Below are 13,122 nucleotides of genomic sequence, written 5' to 3' on the forward strand. Positions count from 1 at the left end.
AATTGTCAGGGATGATGGGAGTTGTAGTCCAGCAATGTCTGGAGGGCTACAAATTCCCCAACCCTGGTGTAATCCCTTGAAATGAATGGGGGAATTTGCAAAAGTGCAGATTGTCCAAGAAATCTTGTTTCAATTTTAAATGCCAGCAGAGGGGTCTCTCATTACCTTTCTCTTTAAAAGTGGAGAGTTTTCTGCTCTTTTTTTCAGCTCTGCAAGTTCTTCTCTCATAAGTTCTAAAATATAATCAATGGGTTTTTAATGAGTTCATATTAAGATCAAAGAAAATTAAGCCCTGGTGAGACCTCTTGCAAAATGCAGTAATTCAGTGTAGAATAGGAGGGAGAAAGGGCAGAGAATGCCTTCAACTCAGATGCAGGATATTGCGGTGGTGTTTATGTACACTGAAGTAGAAGGGGGGGGTTGCAAAGAAGACCTGTACCTTCAGATCAGCAGCTGCTTTTAGTGGAGAATCTACTTGGAGGAGGAAGTAGTGAAGAGCAATGGGTTACTCGTCAATCCTTAAAGTGGACTGCCAAGCAAGCATTTTGTCACACTCTCTCCACCCACCTCTCTTAACTCCCCAGTTATGAACACAAGACCAGCAGAGACTCTGGATGATTCACACCATACATTTAAAGCACATCCAACACACATTTAAAGCACATGACTTCCCCTGAAAGGATTGTGGGAACTGTGGTTTTCCGCTCCCAGATCTACAAATTCCCAGCACCCTTAACAAACTACCATTCCCATTATTCTTTGGGGGAAGTCATGCACTTTGAATGTGTGTTGGGTGTACTTTAAATGTATGGTGTGGGCTTGCCCTCTGTTATGGACTGGATTTGGCCCTTGGACTTGTTGCTGCTGAGCCCTGCTGCAGACACAAGAAGAGCCCTGCTGGATCAGATCAAAGTCCTATCCAGACCATTATCCTATTTCCCACAGTGACCAACCTGGGAAAGCCCACAAGCAGCACATGAGGATAACTGTATTCTCCTGTAGTTGTTCCCCATCAATTGGTATTTAGAGAGATTATGCCTCTGATCCTGGAGGTAGCATATAGCCACAATGACTACTAGCCAGATACATTCTTATCCTCCCTGAATTTGTCTAATCTCATTTTAAAACCATCTAAGTTGGTGATCACCACGTCTTGTAGAAGCCAATCCTACAATGCACTGTGTGAAGAAGTGCTTCCTTTGTCTATCCTGAATCTCCTAACATTTAGTGTCATTGGATGATCTTGGGTTATAGTATTAAGAGAGAGGGAGAAAAACCCATCCTCTTATCCTATGACTACTCAGGAGACCTTGATGAGGGATGTTATCAATGATCCTGAAGGTCCAACTATGTATTATCTACCAAATCACTCCTTCCACACACTTATTGAATCTCTCAAAGAACTCTAAACGTTTATTGAATGGCTTAACCTTTGCAGAATTTCACTGATCCACATTTGCCATTCTATTGCCCATTTACCCAGTTTGGAGATATCTTTTTGGAGCTCTTCACAATCCCTTCTTATTTTTACCAACTGGAATAATTTGGTGTCATCAGCAAACTTGCATGGGGAGATGAGAATTTTAAAACAGAGTTTAGGAATCTGAGAAATCTGATGAAGCAATAAATGAAGTTGATTGCCGCTGGTGGATGTCTCATAGGAAAATTCAAACTGTAATTTTGAAGTAGAAGAATCACATTTTTCTATGTTAGTCACCATGGGTACTTACGTGCAATGTTTGGTCTGGGTGGAGTTTGAGCTACCAGGCCTGGCAGAACATTGCTGGGAAAAGAAGTATCAATAGTGGTTTCAGTATGTCTGAGAGGATGACTCTGTTCTGGGGCCGGGATGATAAAGCGTCCTTCACTGTATCCGCTGTCTCTCACAACACAGATAGGTGCATCATTTAATCCTGTGCAAGAAAGGATACCTTTAATATCTTTCTAGTTGTGCAATTGATTTTTGTACAAGCATACAATGCAAATATGAGTTCTGAACTAGAATATCTTCGTTTCCTAGGTCTGGGTCACATATGTATGTACATATTATACAACACTTGGAGATGACTCACACTTAAATGTTCACTGCATGTGTGAATGAGCTGTTGCAGATTATTCATCCCAGAGAACACTATTATTTCATCCACTCTGTTCCAGGGAGCCAGTTCACACACAAGGCTTGGGAGTCATCAATCAATGCAGATTTATGTCTGAACTCTGAACTAACACAATGACTCAGAAGTGTATCCAGAGCTGACCTAAGATGCTTTGCTGCCTGAGGTGAAGGACAAGATGGTGCCACCTTCTCCATTCCATATTCAGAAGCTGGCTGAACTGGCAATGAATGTTACTTCAGCACCAGCAACAGGATATATTGTCCACCATACCTGAGGAAGCAGGCTGTTTTCGGGAGGTCCGAACAAGTCTATGTGGCAGATACAGCTCTGCCATTCATGAAAGAGGAACTGACAGGCTTAGGAAGAACAGCCAAAGAGCTACTGCTGCTACCCCCAGCATCCGCCGCCTGAGGGAATTGCCTCTCTCGGCCTACGAGGCCCTGAGGGTATTTGTGAACTGACTCTGTTGAAAGTTATTTTGAGTAGGAAATGGGCAATATGAAAGCTCTAAGGGTGGTCAGAAATGGATCCTTTCTACATGCAAGCAATTGTTTGATGTTGCAGCATCCAGTATGCCTGTGTGAACCAGACACAAATTTAGTAGCCTAACCAGAAAAGCTGGTTAACTGGAAAAACCTGGAAAAAAACCAGAAAGCTGCAGCCTGAGGAGTTCTGAAAGTCTGGCTTACCAAGTTACTCATTTATGAATCCATTGTCCAGTTACTAACCAGTGGGCTGCTGGTGGCTTGCTATGGCCTATTAAACTGTTAGATCTTCCAGTAGAGATTAATTAGTTTCATTTATTAGTCACCTCAACCTAGACGACTTACAACAAATTTAATAACATACAATACAAAATAGATTTAAAAACATACAATATAAAAACTTAACACCCATATAAAAATAAATAACTAAAACAGCCCACATCAAAAGGCAAAGGCCTGAGTAAAAGGAAAGTCTTTGCCTGGTGCCTAAAGATGGATAAAGAAGGTGCTGACTCTTAAGAGTCGGTTGTCCTGACTCTTAAACAATACATCAGGTATTTCTAAGCTGATCTATCTAACAACCCAGTCCTATACATGTTTACCTCTCAAAACAAAGCTATAGTAACTCATCAGCTGGCTACTTAAAGTAAAAAGCTACACATCCATTAGATAAGGACTTGGGTCCTATTTTTGTGTAGTGGCCTTTCCTCAGTTTAACTTAACTGTTGTCCTTCCTTCACCCATTCCTAGGGAGGCCCTACATTCAGGCCTGGTGCCAGTGGCAGTCAGGTCAGGCATGGGCCCAAGGGCACCTGCATCTCAGAAGGACCCCTCCTAATCGTATAACCTGGGGCTGGGAGGATGGAGCTCCTGCTCCGTGGTCTGCACCAGCGTCGGTTTGCGGGACATGATTTGTGGCCTAGGGTAAGGGGTTACCCCAGGGCAACACCCCCTCCCAAGCCCTGCCTACACTGCCTTGGGAGAAGAGGAAGCTATGGCCCAACAACAGATGGACACATCTGCCTATTTAATTTCTCTCTGTCCCATGAACTCATTTCAGTTCTCCACTTTTTGCATCAGTATGTGATTTTTTAAAAAATGTAAATTTATCAACATTTTAGTGCAAATTTCTCCTAATATACACATTTTGTATACTACTTTGCCTGATACACACATTTTTATAAGCAATTTTCTGTAATATAAGGCATTTTATATCTTATTTTCACTAATATATGCATCTTTACGCACATTTCCCCCCTAATGCACACATTTTGTTCACATTACTTGGCTGGAGACCTGCATCACAAGATTCAGATAAGTGCAAATTTGGAAGGATACTTGTGTTTGAATATTGTTTCAGAAAATGCAAGTTCAGTATGTTTTCATTAAAATTTGAACTGAACCAAATTTCTCCCCCTTTCCTCAGTCCAACTATGGGAGAAGTAATATCATTTGTAAAACTTGGAGCAGTCATACTTTTATCTCCTGCAATGCTACATGCATTCAAAACAAAAATTGCATGCAACTTGTATCTAGGCTATACACACCATGGATTTAAAGCACGTTCCATTACTTCCCACAAAGAATCATGGGAACTGTAGTATATCCCTCACAGAGTCACCATTCCTAGCACCCTTAACAAGCTACAGTTCCCAGGATTGTTTGAGGGAAGTCATGTGCTTTACAAGTATGGTGTTTATGCAGCCCTAGTTTCTATTCAGGAAACACAAGAATGAATGCAGAGATTGACTCAGCCATATTAGCCTTTCAAGGGGGCTTTACCTTTAATGTGGCATACTGTCTTGGGATGTGGGGAGTGTCTGCAAACAAAGTAACTTGTTTTCCCATAAGAGCCCTCATTTGGCTCTTGCCTTGTGGTTCCCATGTGGATCAGCTGTGGATCAGGTTGTGCTCTGAAATTGATATTCATCTTAAAACACTTCTATTTTATTTGCAGTTATTCTTGGTGCAGCTGTAGCAGCGTCTCATCAGGGGAGCTCTAATTAGGGAAGCACAGAGAAGATAATGTTCCTACACATAAAACTAACATATATTTTAAGGGTGTTTTCACATTTTCTTTCTTATTTTATTTTCTTTATTCCTTGTTTTTCCCCCGTCTTTTTTGGTTAGGTGGATTGTAAATAAAAATGTTAAAAAGCAACACAACAATTGCATAAATAACATATTGTTTTTTAAAAAACAGCATCAGATACATTTATGGGACAGTAATTAAATCAATAAAAAGCATGGCAGGATTTTTTGTGTGAAGTCTTTAATGTCTCTGCTTTGGCCCCTCTCTTGTGGCCTTTAAGCAGAACCTAAATTGTTTTGGAGAGTCAGTGAGGCATAGTGGTTAAGGTGTTGGACTACGACCTGGGAGACTAGGGTTTGAATCCCCACATAGCCATGAAGCTCACTGGGCCAGTCACTGCCTCTCAGCCTCATGAAAACCAAATTCATAGAGTCACCATAAGTCGGAATCGACTTGAGGGCAGTACACATTGACATTGAAATTGTTTTGTAACACAGTTATGAAGCCATCATTGGTTAGACTGCACATTTAGTTGAAAATGCTTTATTTTCCTTGTCAAGTATTCATGTATAGCAGGCACATTTAGGATGATGATGTTCATTGTTGAGAAAAGAAGGTATGTTTTATTATTCCTCTCAAACAAGGATGTAATCGGCCAGGGTCTCAGGGGGTCTCAGACCCTTTACTTTTTTGGGAGCAGGGTACCCATGGGTCCAGCATCCTATGAGCATGAAATCAGCATGAAAGGGGAGTGTGTTAGCCACTGAGAAGAGTCTTCTAACATGCTTCCTTGTCATTTCCTGCTGATTGGAGCAAATCAGAGTGAAAGGAGGTGAGTCAGCCACTGAAAAGAATCCTTTCAGTAGCTCTCCTCTTTCGTGCTTATTATGTCCTAGGAACGTCTCTTGTTGTGGGAGAAGGCATTAACATAAATCTAATTCTCAACCCAGCAGCAGAAAAAGAGGGAGGGGCATGGCTGTGACTATCATGAAGGGACCCTGCACTTCTGAATTTGCCACTACACTACTGCACTTAAGACACTTGTGCTTAATACATTATAGGCTCTGTACGCACCATGCATTTGAAGCACATGGCTTCCCCCACAGATTCTTGGGAACTGTAGTTTACTTCTCACAGAGCTACACTTTGCAGGATTCTTTGGGGGACAACATGCGCTTTAAATGTATGCAGCCACAGCAGGTGTTCCTAAGGAATAGTCACATATGGTCTGAAACTGGTAATCTTGGACATGTGGATATATAACTAGAGAGAGACCCTTAAGGGAGTGGCAACAGCCTGCTTCCTGCCCTCATCTAAGGGGTCTTCCAGATAGGGGCTTAATATTACAAACAGACCATCAGCAACAAGTGTAAGTAACTTATTAGATTTCCCCCAACAAGCGTAATTTTGGATTAAACTTCGTGGGAGATACAGGTTGGCATTTTGATGGCAATTACATGTGTGAATGCTATAAAAAATCTGCATGCTTGATAATAAACCTCCATTTTGGAAACACCCTAAATCTCTGTCTGTCTGTCTCTCTCTCTCCCTCTCTCTGCTTCCTACTCAGTCAACCATATTAGAGAGAGATGCCTGTTCTGAAATTTCATGTGCCTGATACCTGCAAGAGAGAATCATGTCAACAGAAGCAAGTAGGTTGTGAATATTACTATCTCCTGAATGTACAAGTTAAAGAGGGGAAAATCATATTGGAACAGGATGGGAAATGCCTAAATGAGATTAGTGTTGTCAGTTGGAAAGAAAGAAAGAAAGAAAGAAAGAAAGAAAGAAAGAAAGAAAGAAAGAAAGAAAGAAAGAAAGAAAGAAAGAAAGAAAGAAAGAAAGAAAGAAAGAAAGAAAGAAAGAAAGAAAGAAAGAAAGAAACCAGGTCAGCTTTGTTGTTCAGCTTTTGGGTTAGTTGCCAGGAATTGAACTTGGGATCTTCTGCTCACAAAGTTCCACCGTTCATCTATGACCCCTCATATGTGGCTGGGTTCCAGTAGTGCAGTGACAAATTCAGGAACGGAAGGTCCCTTCATGATAGCCAGTCATGCCATGCCCCATCATAGCCACACACCCTTTTCCATTTTCCCTCGTCTGCTCTCCCTGTTGTCTTGTGAATCCACACTCCACCACAACAGACAACCCTAGGAACCAATCAGCATGGAAGGGTCTTCTCAGAAGAGTCTTCACAGTGGCTGACTCACCTCATCTCCTTTCACTCTGAATGGTTCCAATCAACATGAAAGGACAAGGACCAGTCGTGTAGTGGCAAATTCAGAAGTGCAAGGTCCTTTCATGGTAATCACAGCTGGGCCACACCCCTTCTAAGATTATACAACCCAATAGCATAGAATAACCTGACCAGGTTTACATATTGCTTTCTGCTTCTCTATCCTTGTCAATGCCTTCTCTCACAACAACACACATTCCTAGGAGCCAATTGGCATGAAAGGGGAGTGTATTGACTACAGAGAAGAGTCTTCTCAGTGGCTGAGTCACCTCCTTTCACTCTGATTGGCTCCAATCAGCAGGAAAGGACAAGGAAGCATGCTAGAAGACTGTTCTCAGTGGCTGACACATTCTCCTTTCATGTTGATTTGCTCATAGGATGTTGGAGACATAGGGACCCTTCTCCCAAAAAAACAAAGGGTCTAAGACCTCCCAAGACCCTGGACAACTACACCACTGACAAGGCCTCTTCTCAGTGGCTGACATGCTGCCTTTTGATACTGATTGGCTCATACATAGGGACCTGGTTGGGACCCTGCTCCCAAAAACGTAATGGGTCTATGACCCCCTGCAACCCTGAATGACTACACTACTGCTGCTGGACTCTGTCCACAACTATCAGGCCTACAGTGCATTGAGGGAATTCCAAAAGTAGGTTGTAATGTGCTCTGGGTTGCTATTAAACTGGGAGGAGAGAGAGAGAGAACTATACTACTGCAGATGTGTAAATTCTTGTGCACATTATGAAAGACTTGTTGAAATATATATCCATACAGAGAAATGTGTCCCATTGAAATGAATAGGACACACTTCTAAAGGTGATGGTGCCAGTCTCTTTAACACTACTGGAAAGAAGGAATAATGCACCTGCCTGCCCCAGGACCTACAAATGCTTAAGTGGCTGGAGTTATGCCTATACTTGCTTTAATTAAATGATGAGGCAAAACAGCACACTAGAAACCATTTCAAAAATACATAGTACATGGAAATACCTGCTGAACAGCCACAAGAGGAGATATGTTCCTTAGCTGTGCAAGCTTTGTGAAGTCTCTTTTGTTTTATACAGGGTTGCAACGTCTTCTTTTGAATCAAGCACTTTTGCTTTTCTGCACTGAAAATGAAATATTTTAAAGTTAAACTGTCCAGGCAAAGCAGTTTTTGCAATGCAATATCAAGCCCTCATCTCAGCCAGCCAGTCTGAGACCTTCAGACTCTTCAACTTACATTTTGCTCTTCTTAGCCTCACTTGATTGTCTCTTCACTGAACATCTCAGCAAATGTCAAGCAGTGGGACCAGCAACCTGGACCAGTCTGGAATCCAAGAATCTTTTCTCTCCAGAGTTCTGTGCTCATTCACTTCTTTTATGACATCTTCCAACCTCATACAAGTGTAAAGTAAGCATATGCTTTCTTGCTTACAGTTAAGTAAGCAAGATACGCATCCGATAATTCCTCACTTACCACTGGAAAGGTATTTATGTATATAGATGTTCAGCCTCCACAGGATCATCAGATGAATATCAAACATAAAATAACCATTCCTAAATAAGCAGTGTGGTTGACCATGGGATAGGGATGTAAGGAAACATCATTTTCCACTCCATTGCATGCAGCATGTATTCGTCGCATGCAGCACTGTTTCTGTTCTACTGCAGTTCATCCTCTGCTAAAAATGACATTTTGTCTCACTGTCCACTGTGATGAAATTATGTAAATTGCATCATCATTACATTATCCCCAGCTCACTTATTTCAGTACAAAGGAAATGGAATGCATATCAGGGGAACATGTAATCAATTACATATTGTTTGCAGACTGAAAGCAACAACAACAGTGAATTGCAATTGTATTCGCTGGATTGATTTCCGTTCTAGTCATGGAACGAATAAGTGAACATCAGCAATTTCTGCTCCTGTTTCTATTTCCATCAGAATTCTCCAAGATGCCTACCATGGGATTAATCTCAGGTACAGCCCAGGAAAATAAACAGATAACAGACTGACTAAGGTCTGGTAGTTGCCCCCAGTTCCTTATTTCTTTCCATGTATTTTGGCTATTGAAATGGGGGCCATGCATGGCAGTGCCTTGTACAATTCAGTTCCAGAGCTGGGGCACCACTACTAAGAAGGCTGTCTTCAGCATCACCCCATACCAAGCCTTATCTAGAGCTGGTACATCCTCACCAAAAAAGAAGACACAGACTTGCAAATAAAAAAATGAAAATACTAATGTATATGTATAGATGCAAATTTAGAAATAATTATTACAATTTAAATAGAAACACAATGCATCTCACCATAGCAGGAAAGACTGTGACCAGCTGGCCTGTGTACCTTCTTAGTCTGGTGTCTAAGTACAAACTGTTGATGGGCAACTTCAAGACCCCTTCTGCTCTTTCTTTCTCTTTCTTTATCTTTAAACTTGACTGTCCTTCAAATAAAGGATGCCTTTAAAAGAGGGCTATTCTCTGAAAGCTCTTCAAATAGAGGACTGTCCTCTGTATAGTTGACCACCCTATTCTTGACAGTTCAATGTTTTAAAAGGGAAGATCCAAAATTTCCACAACATTTAACAGATCTGTTCTTGTTTAAAAGCACTCTGTTTTCACCTGGTTGCAGGATATTCAAATAATTAACATTGGAAACTCAGCATCTATTCCAGTGTAGTCCAGAGTGCCACTAGATGGTGCTATTTCATACTCTTCAACATTTTACAGATAGAATATTTCACCATTCTTGAGGTTTTGTAGGACCAGTATTCTCACAGCTGCTAAAGGTTGTTCTCTGCCCACTTACTGATCTGTCCATTTATCCAGCAATGGCTTGTCCTATCCTGGCTTCTGAATCAGTAATCTGACTATGGCACTTTTCTCTTTTTTAAATGTAATCTTTAATGGAATGTTTGATTTCACAATGGGTCTGGTTGTACTTAGTACAGAAGCGTTGCAACTCAACGCACATTCAGCAATAATTACAATCTAGGTCGTGCCATGTGGTGCTGAACAGAAGCAGTGCACTACCATTTTCTTTGCAAGGTGAGAGCACTGACATACATTTTGCTGGGAGCATGTCATCTATGCTCAGATATTATCTTCTAGAAACCTGGGGAACCTGGGTGAAGACTGAAGAAATCTAGTGCATCATTGTTATTATTTGATAAAAATCCTCCTTAAAAGGCAAAATAGGGACATAAATGTTCTAAGGACAGATACTAGAAAGTACCAGCATGCCCCTGGAAAATACAGATACGTGGAGTCCATGCTATTTCTTATTTATTAGCATTGTTTTATATAAACATTGGGAAAATGCTCTTTTTTCCTGTTGGTTATGTCTATTTCTGTGAGGCAAAAATACCTTGCACATATGGCAGGGATGGAGAACCTGTGGCCTCTCTCCCATCCTCCCCAGCCAACACAGCCAATGGTCAATGCTTTTGGGATTCATAGACTGTTTACATATTATTGGCTTAAAACACAGCTAGGTCATTTCCTCAATTCACATTGAAACTAGTACGGGGGGGGAAATACATCAAAATGCAGTATTTCATAAGAAAACAGGATAGATATAGACTAGATATGGATTATGTGTACACATAATGTGTACACTGCTTCCCAAACCATTGGTGGGAGTGCACCACATGCAGAGCAAAGGGGAGTGTGTATATAGCTTTAGTCCAGCAACACTGTGGAGGGCTACAGATTCAAGAATGAAGATATACTCCTCTGACCACCCTCCTGCAATTTCAAAGATGATCTTAACCTTGTTGAGCGGCTGCACTTGTGAAGATGAGCACTTTTACTGAAACAGCAAATGATAGTGCTTCCAAGGCACCTTGGGTGGCATCCAAACTGAGTTATTTTGCTCAGAGTAAACCCACTGAAATTAATGGACATGGGTAACAGCTCCAATTCCAATGGGTTTACTTTTGAGTAAAATATAGTTGGCTACAACCCAATATCAGGTGTGAGGAACCTTTGGCTCTCCAGATGTTGCTGAACGACAACTTCCATCATCCCTGGCCATTGGCCATGCTTGCTAGGGATGATGGGAGTCACAATTCAGCATCATCTGGGTGGCTGAAGGTTCCCCATCCCTGCCAGTATGATTAGCAATCGCATTGTGGTTTTTAAAAAATTAAACACCAGTTAGCAGACCTACAGTGAATGGGGAGGGGAGGTTTAAGCCTTGGTGGAACTTATTTTGGTGAAATGTACACCCCCCCACAATGCAGCAGTTAGCATTGGGAAACTCTCACTGGCACCTTTGGCTTTCTTTAGGAGACTGGTAAAATGCAGATTACAGCCTTAATTGCCATTATTATAATATGATTGTAGGTATATAGATGAGCAAAAAGAAGAGATGATGGCAATGTAATCTTCCAGTGTTTTAGGGCTGATTCCAATATAGTATTTTTCTCTCCGTAGGAATGTTTGGGGGTGTTCCTGTAGAAGGATAATGTAAAAATGCCATTCAAAAATGAACATTATAGTAAAGCTCCACACGCAGAATCAATGTAACTTGCCCATGAATTTGTTCTGAAACATGGATTTTCCACAGTGGGAAAATGTAACAGTGCCTGTACAGTAGTCCCAGTATCTTCAGTCAAAGTGTTAGATTCAAGGGGCAACTGGACAGGATAGCTTATTTTAGAGGCATACTATTACTTAAAAGTCCAAACACAACCCTGACAAGTGTTGATCTGAGCAAAAGCCAAATAGTCTCCTATGTTGAATCCAAGCATGCTACATTCATCATGCCTGTGTGTCCTTTCATTTATTTATTTAATTGGAAACTATTAATATCACTTTTCATAAAAATCACAAAGCAGTGTACAACTTGAAAACAAAAACAAAATGACAGTAATGGGGGCATATACAGTTATAACAATTAAAAAAAACTGTAAACCACAGCAGCAAAGAACAAAGGTCATCCACACAGCAGGCTTATTCCTTAGCAGCACTGAGAGCTGGAGTGGGCAGACCTCTTTGTCTTCCTCCACTGTGCAAAGCTATGCAAGCTGTTCTTGTTACAAGATTACATATTACATTCCCTGCATGAAATGTTCCCAGACCTTGAAATGAATGGGCCAGCTTCTGCAAAGGGTGATATGCACATTTAATTATGTGCATGCACACCAGGGCCACTGGATCATGGTGAATGTGTTGCATGGTTGTGTGGTATTTTTGGTGGAGTGTGCATATTCATAGAGCTCTTTTTCATCTGTTTATTGGAAACTACCTTTTTTCAGGGATGTAATCATCCAGGGTCTCAAAATGGACCCATTGATGGTAATAGAGATGTCTATCTAAGGTTCATTCAATTCAATGGGTCTATTTCAGTTTTGATTTGGTCCCGCTCATTTTTATCAATTGCTTTGTTGTATTACTTTAATGCAAGTTCCATTCATTGTAACAGAACTTGTGTGAGAATTTGTTATGCGCCACAGTAAAACTGATGGACATGGCACTGCAGAACAGTTTGGTGGATTGCAGTCCTCTATCCACAACTTTGTAGACTGTAATGACGCAAGAAAAGACATATCATAAAAATATGGAAAATATGGAGCAAGCCCCCCACCACAAACGTATAACCTACTTAGCTGGTCAGAAATGTCAAATGAAATCTCACTTTAACTGTGTGTGTTAGATTTCATTGTACTAGGAGTAGCCATGGTGCACTCCAGATACTGTTGAACTCTGACTCCCATCAGTTCTAACCAGCATGGCTGATGGTCAGGAATGAGATGTAGTCCAAGAACATCTGGAGGACACCTCATTGACTACCCATGCATTATAGTAATCCTAGTTTCATTGAGCAAACATTACGCAAGTAACGAAGAGGCTGTGTAAATGTTAAAGACTGCTACAGGTTATGAACTTATTTACACAAGGAGAAGTCAAATAGAAGTGATAGCTAAAAGCCAATCAGGAGAGAGCTTGCTATCTTGACCCAGCTGAGAAAGACAGCTGGAGAACCTCAGTCTGCATTTGTATGCACCTCCAAAGAGAATGATGCAAAGATGCATTTTAATAACAATTTGATTAGCTGTGTAATTTAAGTACCAACTGGAACAAAAGGGACTGAAACCGCTGGAGGAATTGATTTTTGCTCATGGCTCCTCATGCCACCCCCCCAAACCACAGCCAGAAAAGTACAGACCTGTTATCCTAACGTCTACCTCATACAATTACTGGAAGGCTTTATTAACTATAGCATTTGTGTGTGTGTATATGTGTGTTATGTGCCTTCAAGTCAAT

The 13,122-nt window shown here is 41.1% G+C and overlaps 1 protein-coding gene across 1 annotated transcript in view; it reads right to left on the reverse strand.

The window, feature by feature from the left end:
• The window catches only part of C9H4orf17 (chromosome 9 C4orf17 homolog), a 31,265-nt gene that overhangs the window by 12,990 nt on the left and 5,153 nt on the right, over window positions 1-13,122 (reverse strand). Inside the window, exons 2-5 of the mRNA XM_061582946.1 lie at window positions 7,859-7,977; window positions 4,385-4,601; window positions 1,731-1,913; window positions 166-233 (exon numbers count right to left, since the gene is read on the reverse strand). Coding sequence (XP_061438930.1) covers window positions 166-233; window positions 1,731-1,913; window positions 4,385-4,532 — 399 coding nt within the window. The 5' untranslated portion in view covers window positions 4,533-4,601; window positions 7,859-7,977. The remainder of the gene's footprint in view (window positions 1-165; window positions 234-1,730; window positions 1,914-4,384; window positions 4,602-7,858; window positions 7,978-13,122) is intronic.

This window comes from Rhineura floridana, chromosome 9 (genome assembly GCF_030035675.1).
Source record: "Rhineura floridana isolate rRhiFlo1 chromosome 9, rRhiFlo1.hap2, whole genome shotgun sequence".
NCBI lineage: Eukaryota > Metazoa > Chordata > Lepidosauria > Squamata > Rhineuridae > Rhineura > Rhineura floridana.